Source organism: Balaenoptera physalus (genome assembly GCF_965194825.1).
Source record: "Balaenoptera physalus genome assembly, chromosome: 19".
NCBI classification, from domain to species: Eukaryota; Metazoa; Chordata; class Mammalia; order Artiodactyla; family Balaenopteridae; genus Balaenoptera; species Balaenoptera physalus.
The window spans coordinates 6,624,481-6,645,471 of NC_138900.1; the positions used below are offsets into that span (position 1 = coordinate 6,624,481).

The 20,991-nt window shown below is 58.4% G+C and overlaps 2 protein-coding genes across 10 annotated transcripts in view; one reads left to right on the forward strand and one right to left on the reverse strand.

Annotated features, from left to right (window-relative positions):
* Positions 1-1,123: 1,123 nt before the first annotated feature.
* On the forward strand, positions 1,124-14,556 carry KCNC3 (potassium voltage-gated channel subfamily C member 3; the record flags this gene model as incomplete). Of its 6 annotated transcripts, XR_014256421.1 has the most annotated exons (6): positions 1,124-2,023; positions 6,158-7,265; positions 8,451-8,642; positions 8,878-9,004; positions 11,622-11,681; positions 12,782-12,797. XR_014256421.1 is itself a non-coding variant. In XM_082435903.1 (5 exons), 4 exons carry the CDS (start codon positions 1,124-1,126, stop codon positions 8,979-8,981), a joined length of 2,304 nt encoding a protein of 767 aa, XP_082292029.1. In that variant the 3' UTR covers positions 8,982-9,004; positions 12,782-12,869. The 6 variants fall into 6 exon arrangements, 5 of the variants coding, with proteins under 5 accessions (XP_082292029.1, XP_082292031.1, XP_082292028.1 ...); XM_082435903.1 differs by lacking the exon at positions 11,622-11,681 and having other exon boundaries at positions 12,782-12,869; XM_082435905.1 differs by lacking the exon at positions 8,878-9,004 and having other exon boundaries at positions 12,782-12,854.
* A 2,171-nt stretch (positions 14,557-16,727) lies between these two features.
* The window catches only part of MYH14 (myosin heavy chain 14), a 92,371-nt gene continuing 88,107 nt past the window's right edge, over positions 16,728-20,991 (reverse strand). For all 4 annotated transcript variants that reach the window (XM_082435872.1, XM_082435869.1, XM_082435870.1 and 1 more), the window contains 3 exons: positions 19,585-19,693; positions 17,737-17,909; positions 16,728-17,580 (listed from right to left, as the gene is read on the reverse strand). In XM_082435872.1, coding sequence (XP_082291998.1) covers positions 17,421-17,580; positions 17,737-17,909; positions 19,585-19,693 — 442 coding nt within the window. In that variant the 3' untranslated portion in view covers positions 16,728-17,420. The remainder of the gene's footprint in view (positions 17,581-17,736; positions 17,910-19,584; positions 19,694-20,991) is intronic.

Here is a 20,991-nt window from a genome sequence, read left to right on the forward strand (position 1 = left end):
AAGACTTCCCGTTCTAGGTCCCACCGCTCCGTCCAACCCGGTAGCTTTGTACTCTGCAGATCTCACCTTTTCCTTAGCCATTCTCTACACTCTTAGCCCTGCCCCGCCCCCACCTAGCCTGGTTGCTTTCAAATCCCTTAAAGCCCCGCTCCTCCCTTAGTCTTGCCTTTCCACAGCCCATTCAAGACGGTTTTTACCATTCGTGGATCCCACCCACCTCCCGCAGTCTCTCCGCATCCTTCCTGACATTCTCCCGGCCCAGCGCCGGCTAATCGGGCCGAGTTTGCAGCTCCGACCCTGCCCCTTCTTTACCTCGCCTTCTCCCTTAGTCCTAGCCAGAAGCTCTCAGGTTTCCAGGCCTCGCCCCTTTCCGCCCCTTCTCACTGGGTCTCAGTCCCTGTTCCCCTTGCCGTGTCCCCTTTCAGTCCAGTCTAGTGCCACTCTCCATTACCAGTTCCCGCCCCTCATTCAGTCCCGCCCCCTCACTCTCCCAGCCCAATTAGGACTGTTTCTAATTTCTGTGGCGCTGCCTCTTAAGATCCTCTCTGCCCCGTCCAATCAATGTTAGGAGCTCAACCCGGCAGTCTCCATCTGCCCCACTTCACCGGGTATTGCTTGCCGGCTCTTTAGGTCCGTCTCTATGCAATCCAGACGGCCGCCCCGATTGTGGCCCTGCCCCTGACTCCGCCAGTCACGGACAGTCAGACCCCTTTAAATAGCTCGGACTTGTCCCATTCCTCTGCCCGACCCGCTCCTGTTTTTAGTTCAATCAGATCTCTTATATTTAGCCCCGCCTCCTCTGTTCTCCCAGTGCTGCTAAACCAGGCAACTTTAGCCTCCCATCCCGCCTTAACACCTCGCTCGGCCCCGCCCCTTATCTCAGAAAGACCCAATCGGTGTGTTCCATCTGCGGCCCCGCCCCGACCAGCTAGGCGGAGTTGGAGTCCGGGCCCTTCTCGCAGCTTTAGCCCCGCCCCCACCTCTTCCCAGGCCAATCAGTTCGGCTTCTCCCTCCCTGCGGCCCCGCCCCCTCCCTCCATCACCTCCTCTCACCCAATCACATCTCTCTCCCCTGCGGCCCCGCCCCCTGAGACCCCGCCCCTCCCTCTCCGCCCCCCAGCCAATGCTGAGCTCAGTCTGCGTCTCATCCTTCCGCGGGCGCCAGGGGTCCAGCAAACAGCAGCCGGTGCCGCCGCCGCCGCAGCCGTCCGAGTCCCCGCTGCCGCTGCCCCCGCCGCCACCGCCACCGCCACCGCCGCTGCTGCAGCAGCAGCAGCAGCCTGCGCAGCCCGGCCCCGCCGCGTCCCCGGCGGGCCCCCCGGCACCCCGCGGGCCCGGGGGCCGGCGCGCCGAGCCATGCCCCGGGCTGCCGGCGGCGGCCATGGGGCGGCACGGCGGCGGCGGTGGCGACAGTGGCAAGATCGTGATCAACGTGGGCGGCGTGCGCCATGAGACGTACCGCTCGACGCTGCGCACCCTGCCGGGGACGCGGCTGGCCGGCTTGACGGAGCCCGAGGCGGCGGCGCGCTTCGACTACGACCCGGGCGCCGACGAGTTCTTCTTTGACCGGCATCCGGGTGTCTTCGCCTACGTGCTCAACTACTACCGCACTGGCAAGCTGCACTGCCCGGCTGACGTGTGCGGGCCGCTCTTCGAGGAGGAGCTCGGCTTTTGGGGCATCGACGAGACCGACGTGGAGGCCTGCTGCTGGATGACCTACCGGCAGCACCGGGACGCCGAGGAAGCGCTCGACTCCTTCGAGGCACCCGACCCCTCGGGCGCCGCCAACGCTGCCAACGCCGCGGGCGCCCATGACGCGGGCCTGGACGACGAGGCGGGCGCGGGCGGCGGCGGCCTGGACGGCGCGGGCGGCGAGCTCAAGCGCCTCTGCTTCCAGGACGCTGGCGGCGGCGCCGGGGGCCCGCCAGGGGGCGCGGGCGGCGCGGGCGGCACGTGGTGGCGCCGCTGGCAGCCCCGCGTGTGGGCGCTCTTCGAGGACCCCTACTCGTCGCGGGCCGCCAGGGTGAGCGTGCTCTCGGAGCCCCCATCCCCCTCCCCTCTCCTGGAGCTCCCAGACCCTCAGAAACGCCCCATCCTCGCCCTTAATCCCTAGCCCTTCCCAGCCCTTCCTGGTCTCTCGGCCTCCCAGCCTCTCAGTCTCCCGTACTCTGAACACACCCCCCTCTCCCGGCCATCCCCAGATCCTCAGAAGATCTCTCTGCAGCCTTCAGAATACTCCAGACCTCTCTAAACCCCACCCTGCTTATCTAGGCCATCGTAGGCCCTTAGAAACTTCCTTTCCGACCATGAATCTCTTAAACACACCCCCTGAACAACCCCACATCTGCCTTTCCTGGACCCCTCCTGAGACCCTCAGAAGACATTTCCTCAACCCTGAGTCTTCCTAGCCCCTTTTAACCTCTTCTCACCTCTCTTGGCCACCCCTCAGACCCTCAAAAGACCCTTGTCCAGCCCTCAGTTTCTTGGACCTCCTTAGGTCCTCAGAAGACATCTCTTCCTAACCCTCAAAGTGTCCCAGGCCCTGTGAACACTGTCTCCACCCCCAGCAGACCCTCTGAAGCCTGCTCTCTAGCTTCCAGCCTTCAGTCCTGCAGGCTCTCCCAACACCTCTGATTCTCCTTCTGACTGTCTCCACATCCCCTCCCTCTCTCCAAGTTTGAGTCTCCTGGTTATCTTTGAACCCCCCCTGCTTATTCTGCCCTTAAAGTCTCAGAATAGTTCCCACCCCAATCTCAGAGTCCCCTGGTCTCCTCTGAACCTCCAAACCACTTGCTCTGGCTAGGATACTTCCCCCTCACTGCAACAGAGTCTTGGGGCATCTTCTCTCCTGGGACCCTGCTGCCCCCTCTGTGTTCACATCCCTTCCTACATCTTCCACACCAACTCCCCTCCCGAGGATTTCCCTATACAGCTCCAGACTTCCCCCAAGGCTTTCACACTCCTCCTCAATGTCTCCAGAAGAGTCCTGAGCCCCCATGATATGCCCTTCCTCTCCAGAACTTCCCATATGCCCTCCAGAATAGCTTCTCTCTCATCCACAGATTCTCCCAGCTTCTTCCTTCATCGTTTAAACTGCATAGCCCACTCTCTATCTCTGGGACACCCTCTCCCCACCCTCAGCTTCCCAGCCTCTTTCCTAGTGGGTAAATGACTTTCCTTCCTGCTCCAGAACTTTACCTAATCTCAATCCTTGGGACCCTCCTCAAGTTATCAGCCCCAAAGCTTCCTCCTCAAAATAGCTCCCAGGTCTCTCTGACCTACCTTGGTATCTTTCCACCTGACCCCCCTCCCCAAGCCCTGCTCACTTCCCCTTTCCTAACGCCCCCCCCCCCACTACCCATTCCAAAGCACAGGACTGGGCCTCTCAGACCCCCCTCCGCCTCCCGCTAAGTGAACCAAAGAGCCCACACTCCAGCCTTCTCCTCTCTCCAGTCTTATCTCTCTCAAAATTCCATATTTCCCCCAAGGCTCTCTTCGTCTCCCCCCCCAAAAAACTTTCCTCAAACATCTGTAACTTCCCAGGCTAAGTAGCTACCCTTCCCCCTGGTTCTCATTTGAACCTCTTCCTCCTCTTAACTTCCTCCCTGTGTTGGAGGAGAGGACAGTTCAAGATGGGGGGTGGGGAATTAGAGAGAGGAGGGAAAGAGGAGAGACTCCAGGCCCCGTTCTAGCCTCCTGGGGACCCAAACACCCGGAGGAGGCGGTCCGGCACCCTCCCCCCACCGTGCCGCGTCCTGGGCCGGGAAGGACGCGGAGGACCCGCAGTGCCGCATTTGCACCGGGGGAGGGAGCGAGGGGGAGGGGGGCCGGAGGCACCGCATAAAGTTTGGTCCCCGGGAAGCGCTGAGTTGGCAAGATTTGGGGTTGGGTGGGGGGAGGTGGGGGAGAGGAGGTGCAGAAAGGACGTGGCCCTATATGCCCCCTCAGGCCTCTGAGCGGCACCCTCTCCCATGGCCTGGGGAGCCCTTCCCTCTTGTGACCCCATTGAAGGGTTCTGAGGTGAAACTAGGGGTCTGGGACAGCTACGGGGGACAGTCATTTACTTTACAGATGTGTTTTGAGTGTCCACGTAGTGCCAAGCATCTTCTAGCCGCCAAATGAGAGTTTGAGAGTTGAGAGTTGAGGCCAATGCAAAGTGGAGGGTCCGGCTCTACCTCCCCCTCACTCCTCTCCCCATAATCTCCCCTTTCCTTCTTACAGGGACTCCATGCCCTCCTACCCCTTCTGCTTTTGAAGCATTTCTGGACAAGGGGGTCCTGACGCTGTCCAGCTTCTAAGCTCCGCACTGCGACGGGTGCCCACCTTTCTTTCTGTGTCCCGGGAGGGAAGGAGTTAATCAAGCTCCTGGCCTGTGGCCTCCCGCTGTGAAGCGGCACTGCGGCTGCGCACTGCCTGCTCGGCCACGGCCTGGAATGGGTTAAGACAGCGCTCAGGCCTTGCGGCTGCGCACTGCAGTGGGGGGAGCTGTCCGTGGTGCTGCCCCCCGCGCGCCCCGCCCCCTGGCCCGTCCGGCCCGCCCCCACTGCGGTGCCGCAACCTGCGCCCTGCGTCCGGCTCGGAGGGGGGCGGGGGAGCACCAGGCATGCGCTCTGCGGAGGCCTCTGGCCTCTTAAACCACTGCGGAGAAACGAAGAGGGGGGCGGGGCAGAGGGCCAGAGTTGAGCCCCTAGCCCACCCCAAGATCTAGGGTCATCTCTGAGGCGGACTCTGGCCCGCCTCTCGGCTCTGCACTTCAGATTAAAGTCAAGGTCTCCCAAGCCCGGACCTTGCCCCCCATCCCGTGGAGGAAAGAGAGTGCAGAGAGGGACAGTGCTGGCCCGGGAGCCAACGCTGGCTCTCCTCTCTTTGCACCCCAGGCCCTCTCTCCTCTACCCATCTGATTAAAGGCTCCTCTGCCTCAAAGCCCATCCCCTTCCTTCTCTAAGGACTAACCCCACTCCTTCGACCTCCCTTCTACATATCTGATAAAGCCAACTACAATTTCTAGGGGCCTTCTCCAAGATCTTGACCCTGTCTCTTCTCAAGGCCTTCATCAAAACCCACACCACTGGGCTCAGGACACTGGTCCTTCCCCATCTTGAAATGAACCAGGCACCCCCGCCCCCATATCTCTGAACCTCTCACAAGCCCCTTCACCTCTCCTTGGACCTAGCCCTGCCCTCTCCCCTTCCCCTATGTTCAAGCCCCTGACATTCCCTTCCTTTCCAGAGCCTTAAACCCCACCCCTATCATCTTCCCTTTTTGCAGTCTTGACCCTTCACTTCCTTCTTCCTTCAGGGACCTAACACCCCTCCTCCCCTCTGTGGGTCCAACTCTGCGCTGTTCTCTCTGGGTGAGGGCCTCACCCAGCCTTCTCCCTTTTCTGAGACCCAGTCATTAGCATCAAGGTCCTTAAACACCGGCACCTATCTGAGGCCTCAACCTTGGCTCCCTTTAACTGATGCCCCAACACCCTAATAACAGCTCAAGCCTTACTAAGTTCCAAACACTAGACCAAGCACTGGTTTTGGAGTCAGGCCCTTTGTATACTTATCTAATGTAATCCTTACAACAATCCTGTAAAAAATTTGAGGTTCAGAAAGCTTAATCTCCTTGCCCAATTAGGCAGGGAAAAAGCTGGATTCAAACCCAGGCTTTCTTACTCTTAACCACCTCCTGGTTCTGCCTCCGACCCACCTTCTCCCCTTCGCCTTCCCTCAGCTCCAAGCTAAGCCCCAAAGCCTCTGAGACACAGGATGTATGATCTTAGCCTCCCTACCCACATCCCCCAGCAGAATGCTTGGACCCTGCCAGGGACCCCCTGAGATATGACACAGGGAACAGGAAGGGGGGGGGGATGGTCTAGGAGACAGAGCAAGGAGCCAGAAATCACTGTTTCCAGGAAAGAAGTGGCCCATCTGCTGCTGCTGCTGGGGCCAGCTCTTCTCCCGAGCTGGGGGAGAGCTGCCTCTGATCCTTTTGCAAGATTTAGAGAGAACAGGATGCAAGAAGTGATGGAGGCATTGGGGTTGGGACACCTGGGTTTCCCTGGAGTTTGTGTCTGGGAAAGGGGCCACTGGGAGGGTCTCAGGGAGATGGCTAATTGACCAGATGCCTGGGTCACCTTTTGCCCTCTCTCTCCTGTCTTGCCCCGCAGTATGTGGCCTTCGCCTCCCTCTTCTTCATCCTCATCTCCATCACCACCTTCTGCCTGGAGACCCACGAGGGTTTCATCCACATCAGCAACAAGACAGTGACGCAGGCCTCCCCGATCCCTGGGGCTCCGCCGGAGAACATCACCAATGTGGAGGTGGAGACGGAGCCCTTCCTGACCTACGTGGAGGGTGTGTGCGTCGTCTGGTTCACCTTTGAGTTTCTCATGCGCATCACCTTCTGCCCAGACAAGGTGGAATTTCTCAAGAGCAGCCTCAACATCATCGACTGTGTGGCCATCCTGCCCTTCTATCTGGAGGTGGGGCTCTCGGGCCTCAGTTCCAAGGCCGCCAAAGATGTGCTGGGCTTCCTGCGGGTGGTCCGCTTTGTCCGGATCCTGCGCATCTTCAAGCTCACGCGGCACTTCGTGGGGCTGCGCGTGCTGGGCCACACTCTCCGCGCCAGCACCAATGAGTTCCTGCTGCTTATCATCTTCCTGGCGCTCGGTGTGCTCATCTTCGCCACTATGATCTACTATGCTGAGCGCATTGGCGCTGACCCCGATGACATCCTGGGCTCCAACCACACCTACTTCAAGAACATCCCCATCGGCTTCTGGTGGGCCGTGGTCACCATGACAACCCTGGGCTACGGAGACATGTACCCCAAGACGTGGTCAGGGATGCTGGTGGGGGCGCTGTGTGCCCTGGCTGGGGTGCTCACCATCGCCATGCCCGTGCCCGTCATTGTCAACAACTTTGGCATGTACTATTCGCTGGCCATGGCCAAACAGAAGCTGCCCAAGAAGAAGAATAAACATATCCCCCGGCCCCCGCAGCCCGGCTCGCCCAACTATTGCAAGCCCGACCCACCGCCACCGCCCCCGCCCCATCCTCACCACAGCAGCGGCAGCATCAGCCCTCCACCACCCATCACCCCGCCCTCCATGGGGGTGACTGTGGCAGGGGCCTACCCACCAGGGCCCCACACGCACCCCGGGCTGCTCAGGGGGGGAGCGGGTGGGCTCGGGATCATGGGGCTGCCTCCTCTGCCTGCCCCAGGGGAGCCTTGCCCGTTGGCTCAGGAGGAAGTGATTGAGATCAACCGGGCAGGTGAGGAGGGGGCGCGAGGGGTGGAGGTGGGGGGCGCAGGCAGAGGTGGGGAGGTTGTGAGGGGGGCAGGAGGTAGTTGCTGAGACTCCAGAGAGATGGGGTGGTCAGCAACAGAGACGGAAGAGAGGAAAGTGAATAGCAATTGCCGAGGCCAGAGAAGAGGCACGGAAATAGACAGTGATGGAGAAACAGAGATTTTGTGTGAAAGAGAGTTTTGGGGAGAGACAGACTTACAGCCAGGGTATTCAGTGGAACCAGGGGGGCGGGGGGCAGAGTGATCAGCCATATGGTGAGAGGGACTCAGAGAAGGAGAGATGGGGGGCGGTTCAGAGCACAGGGAGAGAGTCTCACATGGGAATCAAGGGCCAGAGACAGAGGCCAGGGGGCTGTTGCAGTGTCTGATGAAGGAGGTGAGGGGAGAGGAAAGTTGACTGAGCCTGTGCTCATCTCTCCCCCCAGGGGAGTCTGTGTCTCAGAGGCAGTGACGGGGGCATCAGTCCCGGGGAAGGGAGAGGCTGGGGGGCCCCACCCCCATGCCTTAAGTAGGTCAAGAAAGGGAGCTGGGCCGCCCGGCCCCCATCTTGCTCCCTCAGCCGCTGACCCAGTTTCACACCAATTAAAAATAGCTAAAGTCAGAGCCTGGGGGACCCCCACCTCCCCCCTCCCTCATCTGTCACCTTCCCAACGCCTCCCACTGTGCCCTTGCCAGCGTCCAACACCCCTCCCTAAACTACCACCTCCCAGCCCCCTGCATCCCTCCCAGCCATCCCTCCAAACCTATCCCAAACCATGCACCCTACCCCAGCTGTGCCCTATTCGGTCCACTTCAACCAACCGTCCCACCCTCCACTCTGTCTCAGCCTCCTTCCCAGCACCCAGTTCACTTCCCAACTACTTCCCCCGTCCCTGTCCCTCCAAACACCCGACACCCTACCTCAGTCCTGCCCTTCTCAGCACCCAACACCCCGCCTGACCCCCACTTCCTAGCCTTCAATGCCCTTCCCTACCCTGTTGTCCTTCCCGACACTCAACACCCTCCCCACCCATGACCCGCTCCCCCAACCCACCAGCCACACCCCCTAACAACCTGCACCTCCATCACCTCTCCTTGCTGACCTTGCCCTCTCCGTGAGTTCCCACACCTCACTCTCTCCTTTGTGTCTCTGTCTGACCCTCGGGACACAGATCCCCGCCCCAACGGGGACCCTGCAGCAGCTGCGCTTGCCCACGAGGACTGCCCGGCTATTGACCAGCCCGCCATGTCACCAGAAGACAAGAGCCCCATCACCCCCGGGAGCCGGGGCCGCTACAGCCGGGACCGAGCCTGCTTCCTTCTCACTGACTATGCCCCTTCCCCTGATGGCTCCATCCGGAAAGGTGAGGTGCCCTCCACTGGCCCCCTGGGACCCTCCCTCTCCTCCCCTCCCCCAGGGGAGGGGAGAGAGGGAGATGAGGGAGGAGGTGCTGGACTTCCCTTCCCCCATCTCTTGGCCCCAAATTCCCTCCCTCTTAGACGCCCTCCCCCAAATTTCCTCACCACTGACCCTTCACCTGTCTTTATTCCATCTCCATGTCCCCCCCCCGACCCTCTGGCCTCTTCCCCCACCCCCAGCCACTGGTGCTCCCCCACTGCCCCCCCAAGACTGGCGTAAGCCAGGCCCCCCAAGCTTCTTGCCCGACCTCAACGCCAACGCTGCAGCCTGGATATCCCCCTAGTGGACGAACCCCCTCCCCCCAGGGTAAGTAGCCCCCACCCTCTGAACCCCCTCCCTCCCGACTAACCCATCTGAGAACATGCAGCCCCCATTGACCGAGACTCCTGTCCCCTAACTCCGAACAGCTCCATCCGATTAACCCCCAGCCCTGACACTGGCCCCGCACTCACCTGCCCAGGACCTGTGGTGCCCCTCACTAACCCCTAGAACTAAGCCCCACCCTCCCCACCATGTGCCTGACCTCCCTCCCCGCCCTTACGACTGACCCCCATTCTCAGCCCCATCCACATCTCTCTCCCTGCCTCCCCCCTTGGTTTTGCTTTTGTTTATTTAATCAAGAAAATGGGGTACACACCCAGGACATTCTTCTGGGTGCAGGTTGGGGTGAGAAAGACTCAGCCACTCATCCAGTCACTTGTGGATTGGCCAGCACTTACAAAGCACACACAGGCTCCCGGCGCAGTGCTAGGCCCAGGGGATTCAACAGTGAGCAATCCAACCACACCCCTGCCCTCCACGAGCTCTCAGTTTGGGGCAGAGGCAGACACAGACCTAGAACTGAGGCCAAAAAGCAGAGCTGGGCTGAGGAGCCTCGTCCCGGGATCTGGGGAGGGGCGGGTCTGCTCTGGGACTTTGTGAGGATGCACCGGAGTGGGGAGACTGAAGGTCAGGAGGCTGGGGAGGAGGCTGGGATGAGGGTCCAGGGGGAGAGGACAAAGCCTGAGCCGGGGTCAGGGCTATGCGGGTGGAGAAGAAGGAAAGAGACAGAGAGAGTCGGGGGGCCAGGGGTCAAGAGGGCAGGGTCAGGACTGGCCAGTTGGGGAGGTGAGGGAGATAGAGTGAGGAGACAGTAGATGAATTATTCAGCAAACATAACGAAGCACTTTCCACGTGCCAGGAATCTAACATATATTCTGTAATCCTCACAACAACCCCAGCTAACCCCTAACTTCATTCATTCATTCATTCATTCATGCATGCAGCAACTAATGATTGAGGGTAGAATTCCAGGCACTGGAGATTTAGCAGGGCACAAAGCAAGAATCTGCCATCACAGAGTTGCTACTCTAGAGCCTGGGTCAACATACTACAGCCACGGGCCAAATGTGTCCACCAGCTGTTTTGTAAATAAAGATTTATTGGAACACAGCCACTGTCTACAACCGCAGACTGGAATAGTTTCGACCGAGATGGTATGGCCCACAGAGCCCCGAAAATATTGACCATCTGGCCCTTTACAGCGAATGTCTGCCACTCCATGACTGGAGGAAGCAGAGAACAAACAAAAGGATAATTACTCTGGCCAGGTCAGATAAGGGGTCTGTGAGGGTCTTTCTGAGAAGGTGACATGAAACTTGAAAGCTGAAAAAGCTCCAGCCAGGCAGAAGAAACAGCAAGTGAAAAGGCCCTGAGGTGCTGCCTGAGGTGCTGAGGTGGGATGAGCTTGGTCTGTTAAAGGAACAGGGAGGAGGGAAGTGTGGCTGGAGCTGAGTGGCCTAGGGGAGAGGGGAGGAGTCTGGGGGGGAAGGTATTTTTGGCCATGATGAGAGGCTGGATTTGATCTTAAAAATGATGGGAGGCCACCTGAAAGCATTTGAGCCATCGCTTATTCATTCAACACATGCCTGTGGAATCTCCCTACGCAATACAGAGATACATCCTAAAGAATCCCTACCTGCAGCCTAAGGAGATGCCACAGCAGGACTTAGGGAGCCTCCAAGGACAGCCGCATCTAAACGCCCTTGTTTTCCAGAAGTTCAGGGAGGTCCATGGCCAACCCCCAGCCACAGAGCAGATGGGGGACAAGAACCCAGGCTTCTGGGCTCCTAGTCCAGAGGGGGCTGTCTGGCTCTTCTTGTTCCATCCCCGGACTTCTCCTTGTTGCAACCCGCCCCCCACCTCCATCATTCTCCACTTTCATCTCATTACCAACCCCCTGCCTCCCTGCTCCCATCTCACCCCTCCCCCTGCTTGCACCCAGTCCTGTTACCCACCTCCCTTTGTTCCCCACCCCCAGGTCTGGATGGGCCCCTATGGAATTGAGGGGCAGGGGGAGGGGGGAGGATTCGGGAATGTGGGTGAGGGAGGACTGGGGGGGCAGTTGGGGAGAGTTCTCTGCTTCTCTTGCCTCGGATGCCAAAATCCATTCATTGAACTCAAATTATGGCTGGAGCTGATGGGGCTGACTGAACTCCCTCCCCCAAGGTCCTGGATCCCTCCCCCTTCCACGCGCCTCCCTTCCTCTCTATAACCTTCCCCTCCAGGACCCACCCTCCACTATTCCCCCCCAACCAAGATCCTTCCTCCTGACCTGACCCTCACCCACCCCATGACCCCTCCGTTCTCCGTCTCCCCTCACCAACCACCTGATTCCCGCACCTGACCTGCGCTCCCCCGTCCTCCCCAGCCCTCCCCCTCCTTTCTTCCTTCATCCTCCCCTTCCCCCTCAGCCACCTCGGAAGCTCCTTCCATATTTGATGTCTCTGGCCGCCCCCATTTCACTGCTCCCCTCCCCCGGAAAACACCAGAGAGGAGGAAGAGATCTCGGCTTTTCTCCGTCCCCCCAACAGTGAGGCTGTGTTGGGGGGTTCCCCCTGGCCACCCTCCCCCCCCCCGTGACTCTGTGTATTTCTGTCCCCAGCTCTTGTCACCGCCTGAGACCTCGCGAGACCCTCGGTCCCCCTCTGCCCCTTTCCCCCAGGTTAGCAATTGGGAATGGCTGGGAGGGGGTGTCCCCAAGATACTGGGCTTCCAACCTCCCCCAGGCCCTCTCTCCGACAGTCAGGATGCCCTCGTCAAGACAGACCCCTTGGTACTGCCTAGCAAAGCCCTAGAAGAGCCCAGACACTGGCAGAACTCTTCACACATTCCTAAGTTTTCAAGAAACCCCACATGTGCCCCTAAGCCTTAGATCCCTTTGACTATCAAGACATTGTCAGGACCCTCCCATCAGAAGGTTCTCGTTTAAAGGCTTCTTGACCCTTTAAAGATACCCCATTACAGCCTTCAGCTGAGTCTTGCCCTCATCAGACTGCTCTTGGACGTGTCCTCCCGCACCAGCCCCGCCCCGCCCGGGGAGGGGGCGCTGCCAGCTTGCACCCCATTCAGCCCCTCACAGCGTCCCCACCCGCCTGTCCTCGTTCCTCTACATCTAGGTTAGCCCCCTACCCCCTGCGGCCCCACGCATTCCCTCCCAAGGCCTCTCCACCGGCTGCTCCCCCACTGGCATTCCACCCACGCTCCCTCCCCACGCCCGTGCTGCCCACCATCTGCCTCGCTGCCCCCCACCTTTTGCCTCAGATGAGGGGGCCAACAGGGGGGAGGGGCGTTGAGGGGGGCCGCGGCGGGGGTCGGGTGGGGGAGGCTCGGTGGCTGCCACCTGCCTCCTAACCCTGAGTCTCTCCCCCTCCCCATGTCTGAACCTTTCTCCTCGATGCCGATTGACTGTCCAATTTGTTCACTTCTCTCTCTCTCCGTCTCCTTGGTCCGCCTCTGTCCATCTCTCCGTCTCTTGCCATCTGTCACTCTGTGTCTTGGTGTCTGTCTCTCTGTCTCTTATCCTGTCTCCCTCACCGTCTCTGTCGCCTGCCTTCTCTCTCTGACTCGCCCTCTCCATCTCTTCCTGTTTCTTGCCTCTTCCTGTCTGTCTGCTCTCTTTCTCCATCTCATTTCCCTTCTGTTTCCCTCCTGCTTCTCTCTGTCTTGGGGTCCCTCTGTCTGTTGGACCCTCCCCCTGCACCCCTATCTCCTTGCTTCCTCCCCGTGTTTCTGCCCTTCGCCCCCCCCCCCCACCACCACCAGGTTACGAGAAATCCCGCAGCCTGAGCAGCATCGCGGGCCTGAGCGGGGTGTCCCTGCGCCTCGCCCCCCTTGCCACTCCCCCTGGCTCTCCCAGGGCCGCCCGCCGCGCTCCCCCAACCCTGCCCTCCATCCTCTAGCGCTCCCCTCCCCCCCGTGGGGGGACTCGGGGGTGACAGGGAAGGTCAAAGGAGCTGGGGGTGGGGGGTGGGGGAAAGGGTTAAAAAAAAAAAATCAAACAGTCATTAATAATATGCAACCGAGACGATGCCAGCAGACACCCCCGGGCCCCTCACCTCCACCTGAGCCCCCAGGATGGAGGTGGGGAGGAGCCAAAGGCCATTCCCCCAACTCTTCGCCCCTCCTGAAAAAAAGCCTTCTCAGGTCTCCATGAGCCATAGGAACCCCCCCACCCCCCACAATCGACTCGTGTAAATACGTCCAAATTATACCAATTACATTTTGGGGCGCCTCCCCTCTACTCTGCATGCCTCCCCCAAACTGGATCCCCGCCCTCTCCAACTCCACCTCAGCAATAAGCCGCCAGGGGCTGCATGCCGCGTGCGAGGGAAGGGGCATTCTGGGAAGCGGGTGGGGACCTCCATGGGGGTTGGGCTGGCCTTTAAGCTACCGGAGGGTCTCCTAGCCTCCTACCCTTCAGCCCAGGAGGGCAACCCACCACCAAAAAAAAAAAAAAAAATTAGCAGCAACGTGGGGGAAGGAGGAACAGTCACCCAAGCCAAAAACCGGAGCTGAGCTCAGACGGTAGAAGCGGAGGCACGGGGGGAGGGGGGGGGGCTGAGGACAGCTGCTCCCTCAGCCTTCAGGAGCGTCCCTCTGGTGAATTTCACTCTTTCATCCTCCTCCCCCACCCCCCACCCCACGCCCAGGGATGGATCTGCTCGCCTCTATTGCTGCGTGGACTCAGACCTCCCATCCCGGTATTCCTGGGATGCTCTGGCCGTAGCACACAAGCTACCCCAACACCCCCTCCAGATTCCCATCACATGAGGCCTGCCCCCAGAATTCCTGAGACTGAGTCTGGCATCCCGCATCCTCCAAATCCCCACACGCTCCTGGGACTTAACCTCTGCACACAGATGCTGTCCGCACCGCCCCACCCACCCACCCCGGCCCAAGCCCCACCACCCACTCATTCTCTGAGCTGCATCCCAGCACCTCAAACCTCCAAGACTTGATCCAGCCTTTCAGCTCACTTTCAGCCTTTGGGATGCTCCAAATCCTTCCCACACTCTGGACATTTCCTGGACACCCCTAAATCTGACATCAGACATCCTCCTCAGGTTCCCCTGACGCTAGAATTGTCAAGATAGGCTCAACCTGTCTGCAATTCCAGGGAACCCGACCTTCCCGGGGCAGCCCCCTTCTCATGCCTAACCCTGCCCCTCCAAGAGCCCCTTTCTTTAAATGGTGCCCCAAAGGCACCTTCTTCATAGACGCCAATGTTTCCCAGAGGGTCATATTTGTACCCCTGGCGATGTGCTAAGGTTTTAGGCAGTACAAGGACAAACACTTATTTTTAAAGTTTTGTCTTTCCTGGCATTTCGCACATAAGCCGGTTAAGTCCAGATATTGCTGCTTGGCCAGGACACCGTTTATTTAGGTTAGAGGTGTTTACATTTAAAATGTAGAGGCTGTTCCCTAGTGGAGGGACGCTGGAATATCAGAAGCTTGGGAAACCACATATCCCCCTGGGCTGGGATCCCAGCTCGCCCTTCCCCGGCGTTTTTCAACCCCCCATGTTCGCGGGTGCAAAATCATTTCTCATACCCCATCCTGGCTCAAGAAGGATGCGCTACCTACCCCAAGCCCAGGGACCACACCGGTCCCAGAATCCTTAAGGGACTCCCCCTTTTGTAGCTGGGGGCCCATGGAATTAGCAACCTCCCTCCCTCAGCTCCCACAGCCTCAGGAACCCCCCACCCCCCGCCCGAGGATTGGTGGTGGTGGGGTCACTGAGCACGACTCTTGATGCAACGATTCCTATGCAAGGGGCATTTTTGAGTCCCCCCATCCTTCCCTTGGACCCTAAACCCTGGCGAACCAGGGGTGAGGGGTGGGGCGGGTTCTGGCGGGAGCGGGGTGGGGCGGGGCAAAGGGCTAAGGGCTTTAAACACCAGGGTATGGGGTTGGAGAGTGATTATATTGCCAAAGGGTTTAACTTCTTAAAGCAAAACAAAACCCCAGATACCCCTGACCCTCACGGAAGCCGAACGGTGCAGGGAAACGGGGTGAGGATTTTTCTAAAGGGTACGGACCTCTTCCCAACGTCTCCCCCCTGCTCGCCAATCTGCCACACGTACCCAGCTTTTTAGTTCAGCTTTTAAAAATAGTCACAATCATTATAAACCTCTACACACGTTATTCTCATTCCCCATCCCCCAACTCAACAGTGTGGGATTCGGGGAGGGAGAGAGAGAGAGCTAAAGGGACAACTTCCTAGTCCCGACTCCCCTTTTCCCCCCGGCCGCCAGGGTGCCTGCAACTACACGCATGCGCTGCATGACGCGCTCCCCACACGCATGTCGCGCCCCTCCTGCGCTCCGGGAACGCACGGACACGGGGCGGGGGCGGGGTGATTGGGGAAGGAATGAACGGCGGGGGGTCTTTCTGAATACAGCGGCTCCTCCCCAACACACACACACACACAGCAATAAGTTTCTCTCACTCAAAAGTGGGCGGGGCGGGCCTGGCCTGTTGTTGGGGTGGGGGGGAGTGGCAAGGGGGCGCTCTCAGGGATGGGGGAGGGTGCCCGGAGTCAGTCTGGGGAGGGGAGGTCTGCAAATCGTCCAACTCTGGTGCTAATGGCGGGTCTTCTCAGCCCACCCCCAGGGCAGGGAGGGAGGGGTCGGCACGGCCCCTCCCCCAAGCCTCCCCCACGCCCACCCTGGGTGCATGAACCGCCCGTTGCAGAAGCTGCCGCATGTCACCCCCCCCAAATAAAAAGTGTCATGCCCCCTTCCCACCCACTCTCTCACTCGCCACCAAAATAAAAGTTTCCTTTTCATTTAAAAGTTTCATCCTCTTTGTCTCCAGAGAAGATCTCCTGATGGGGCTCGGGGCTCTGGGGGCAGACAGAAGGTTGGGACAGAAGAGCAGGGGTCGTACTAAGATGGCAAGGGCCTGCACTTTGAGGGTCCAGACATCCCCCTCATCGCCGGCTCTCACCTTGTGATTTTGGCGGGGGCAAGTACCTGCTTCAGTTTCCCTGATGGTAAAAATGGGGATCCGCACCCCTAACTGGAAAGTCTGTGAGGGCACCTGGGTCATGTGAGCTCCTGGGTCATGTGCCGGTGACTAGTCCCCAGAAAAGGAGTGTGGGCTCAGGTGTTACCCACTCTGAAGCCAGACTGGGTTCAATTTCTTAGTAGCTGTGTGTCCTTGGGCAAGTCTCTCAACTCCTCTGGGCTTGTTTCCACCACTCTAAAAGGGCGAGCGGGGGTGATCTATTAATTCAGCAAACATACTAAGGCCAACTATGTGCCAGGCACTGTTCTAGACACTGGAAGGCAATGAAATCCCTGCCTCTAAGGGTTGTGCTGAGGGTTGAGACTAATGTCCCAGGTTTAGCTCAGCTAAACAAATAGTACTCAGCAAACAGCTCAACAGTCACTACTATCATTGCTTTGCAAAGACTTGAGGGTCAACTAGAGTGCAGCACCCCTTCTGCCACTCGCTGACGGAGAGGCTTGGAGCAAGGGACCCTGGAGCCCTGAGCCTCAGTTTCCCATCCGTATAATGCAGAGGATACTTTGGAGGAAGGTTGGGTGAGGGGAAAATGAGTTCTTTCACATTAAATGCTGGGTACACGTGAGGTCCCCCAACACTGGCCAGTTGGATTAGAACCATCAGGCTGCCCCCCTCCACCCGCTGCCCCTTGCCATGCTGTCCCCCCACCCCTGCAGGAACACATACAGCCCCCGAGGGGTCCAGTCGGGGTTGGAGTTTATTTCTGCCAGAATCTGGAGTCTGGGAGGGTATGGGGGGGCCTCCTCCAACTCCCATGGGAAACTCCAACTGAACTGTGACCACACAAGAGCAACCAGAAGGGAGCATGGGGGGAGGGGGAATGAGTGAGGTCCCCTTATCTTGCCCCTCTGCAAGGGTCAAAGGCTGGTGGTGGCCTGGGGCTCAGGGTGCTGTTGCTCAGAAGTTCCGGGGTCAGTGGCTAAGTGGAGAAAGACACGGAGAGAGAGGGAAAGAGGGAGCGGGAGGGGGAAGGGGGAGACTTAAGGGGGAGGGGGAGGAGAGAGAAGGAGGGGGAAGGGGCGTGGGGAGCCCTGGCTGAGGAGGGCAGGGGAGCCATGCTCCCTTCCTAATATAGATCATTCATAACTGAAGGAAGGATTTGGAGCTGGATGGGACCCCAGCTTGCCAACTACACCCGAATTTCTCCCAAGCGAGAGCACCCCAGTCCTTTCCTCCCTGCTTGCCCGCTCCTCTGTGTTTAGGGGTTCACGGGAAGTCTCAGGGGACCCCCCGCCCCCCCGTGGGGTTGATGAGTGCTGTCATGCCAGAGGGTGGCACCATTTCCAAAGTGCAAGAAGCCAGAGGGTTGTTCGTGGGACAGGCACCAAGGGGGCCAGGGAGGGAGGGCCCGGTGGCTGCGGGCAGGGTAGGGTCACTGCGGTGGGGCTGCAGGGGACCCTTCGGGCTCCGCGGGCAGTGGCCCAGACCCTGGCTCCGCCTCCTCCGCCGCCGCCTCCTCGTCGGACACCACGCCCTCCTCCAGTCGGAAGACCTGGCGCACTGAGCGGGTGGTGAAGGTGAGGGGGCCGCGTCTGCGGGGAGGAGAGACCAGGGGGCAGAGAGAAAAGTGAGCGATAGGGAGGTATGGAGAGACAGAATAAAATGGGGAGGGCGGCACAGAGAGATGAGGGGACAGCGAGATACTGGGGTTTATGGAGCGAGGCTGCGCACGTGCGGGGTGGCCTTACCGAAGCCGGTTCCTCAGAGTGTTCAGCTCCCGGTTCATGGACTCGGAGGCCTCTGTGACGTCCTCCAGCTCGTGTTGCAGCCTCCGGCGGACCGCCTGGGCCCGGGACGCCTCCTCCTCGGCCTCCTCCAGCTGCCGCTTCAGCTGCTTCACTCGAAGGTTCCCCTTCTCCAGCTTGGCGTGAGCAGGGGGGCCGGGTCATTTCTCTGGGTGCTACCCTCACCCAGCGCTCCCCACAGCTCATCCCTCCTACACCCTGACTCTGTCCTGTGCCCTGCCATCTATTCATGCTTTGTTCTTCTCTCCTAGATCCTCTCACCAGCCTCCACCTCAGATTCAAATGTGAGGCCATCCCCCACTCGGCCTCAGAGGGATCTTTCTATGCTCAGGGCCGACCCTGCCCCTTCCCTGCTCAAAGTCCTCCGTGATTCCCCAGTACCCCTGGGACAAGGTCTCAGCCCCTCAGCCTGGCATTCCAGGCCCTGCAGGGTCTTCTTCCCATAAACACACTGATCAGACCATCTTCACTGAGACCTCCCCAGACCCTGCCATCTCTCTCTCCATGGAGGGGACATACATAACCTGCCTCCTGCCAACTCCTCTGACCTCATTTCTTATCATTCAACACCCCCCACCCACCAACCCCATTCTTCTCTCAAGCAATACTGGTCTGCTTTTTTGCTTGGAACTCACCAAGCTCATTTCCATACCCCAGGGTCTTTGCATCTGCTGTTCCCTCTTCCTGGCTCTTTCTCACCCTTCAGTATCAATTCAAATGTCACTTCCTTAGAGGTCTTGCTGACACCCCCCAATCTAGGGGGGATTCCCCAGTCCTCTGTGTCCCCCTCTCTCTTCATTCTCTTTTTTCTTCATAGCCCCTGTCACAATCTGTAATTATCTTTGCTTGTTTATAGGTCTATGGTATCTTTCTTTTCCTACGTTGAAAATGTGAGCTCTTTGAGAGCAGAGTCCTCTGAGTCATTCACAGCCACATCTCCAGTGCCTTGCACAGTGCCTGGCACATAGAGGGTGCTCCAGTTGTTTTGTGAGATGAATGGTGAATAAAACACAGCTGAGCTTTTAAGGGCACAGCAACTAGACTCAGTCACATTTGAGCCTGGGGTGGAAGCTGGCAAGAGGATCTGATCCAGGCTCTCTCTATGGACTGTGTGACTCTGGGGCAAATCATATCCCCTTTTAAAGTTTCCATTTTCTCGCCTGTGAAATGGAGCTGATGAGAGAACGTAAGCATGTATTTTTTAAAAAGCAGGTAGCATAGTACTTGGGACACAGTAACTGCTCAATAAATAATTAAGAAAACAGACTCTGCAGCCAGAGTGCTGGAGTGTGAACTCTGGCTCTATCTCTTACTAAATAAATAATTGTGAGCAAGTTAATTCACCGTTCTGTCTCAGTTTTCTCACCAAAATTAGAGGGAAAATAATAGTTTAACCTACCTCATAGAGTTCGGATAAGAATTAAGTGTACTACAGGTTATGTCTTTAGCATAGTGCCTGGCTCGTAGAAAGCACTCAGTAAACAGCAGGTGTTGTTATTTTAGCTGTGGCCTAGCCTCTGGGTAGGGTTTAACTTCTTCCCTCTCCCTGGCTGTCTAAGGTCCCCACCAGGGCCTTTCCTAGATTCCAGAATTTACGGATCACAAAGTCACTGATTCCAGCTCTCTACTGATGCACCAAGCCCCAGGATGGTGTCTGCACTCAGTTCCAGTCCAGCACCCACACGTTCTCTTGTGATGGGAACTCACTGCCTCCAGAGATGGCATGTGCTACTTCTCTGTCAGTGGTCCCCCCGCCACTCCCAGTGCACCTCAATAACATCAGCTGCTCACCTGGTCCCGGAGCTGGTCAGCCACCCTCCGCTCCTCCTCCACCTGGAGCACCACCTCTTTAAGCCTCTTCTCAGCCCTGCGTACCAGCTTGCCAGAGAGGATGCGCTCCCTATGGAGAGGTATGAACAGGAGAATCAGGAGAGCTGCTCACCTGGGGCTCAGTCCCCCAAGCCTCGTCCAGTGGCTACCTGTTCTCAGAGTGGCCTCTGCCCTCTTTTCCACCCACAACTGGCTCCCACAGTCTACTCAGGCCAGACACTGGTACCCAGGCTCCCACCAGGGAACCTAGTCCTTAGCTTCTAGTAAGATGCCTGAAGGTCCTAAAAGTGTCTCCATGTCTATACCAGTTTTCCATATCCCACTCAGTCTCTCATATTCAACTGTATTCCCCCACCACCCCGCCCCCAGTCTTCCTCCTCTCAGGGGACTGACCCACTGACCACCAGTCCCTAAGTCAGACCACCAGGCATTGTCCTCACCCCTTCTCTCTCCTTTGCCCCACCCCCAGCCTGTTAGTAACCAAACCCTGTCCCATTGCCCCCTGGACTCTGTCTTGTCCCCTCCTCAGCCTCACAGCCCTAGCCCCCAGTTCAGGACTCATCATCTCCCACCTGACCTTCCCTCTACGTAGCCTGGAATTCTCTCTCAATTTCTTTCTCTAGCTTTCTGTGTTTGTGGAACAGTCTGGAAGCCCAAAGCTCCATCTCCAACCATCTCTGTTGTCTTCTCCCCTTCTCACTCACACACTTTCCCTGGACAAGCTCAGCTGTGCCCCAGGTTTCTACAACCATCAACAGCCTGGTGTCTGCTAAATCTGTCTCCTGAGCTCCAGCCTGGTTCAGCCCCCTGCCTCAGCTATCCACCAGACCCTGCACACCCTGCATTGGGCTCAATGCCTTCTCCCAAACCTACTCCTCCTCCTAATCCCCCATGATCCGCCTAGATACGCAGGTCAGACACCTGGGGCCATCCTTACCTCGTCTCTCCCCTCCAATCCTTTCCCTCCCGTCTCCTTAATTTCCCCATCCCCACGGTCCCTGCTCATCCACACCTGGGTGAAGTCCATGTGATGGGGCCCCTTGCAATGGGCAGTGCTTGGCAGCCATGACTGGACATTCCCTTAAATCTGAGCCAGCCACATGACTTGCTTTTTTTTTTTTTTTTTTTTGGCCGTGCCATGTGCGGCATGCAGGATCTTAGTTCCCACAACAGGGATCAAACCCATGCCCCCTGCAGTGGAAGTGCGGAGGAGCCCTAACCACTGGACCACCGGGGGATTCCCTACATGACTTGCTTTAGTAACAGGATGTGGCAGAAGTGACATTGTACCAGTTCCAAATCTAGACCCCAAGAAGCCCTCACTCTTGGAAACTTCACTTTGTCATGTGAACAATCCTGGGCCAGCCT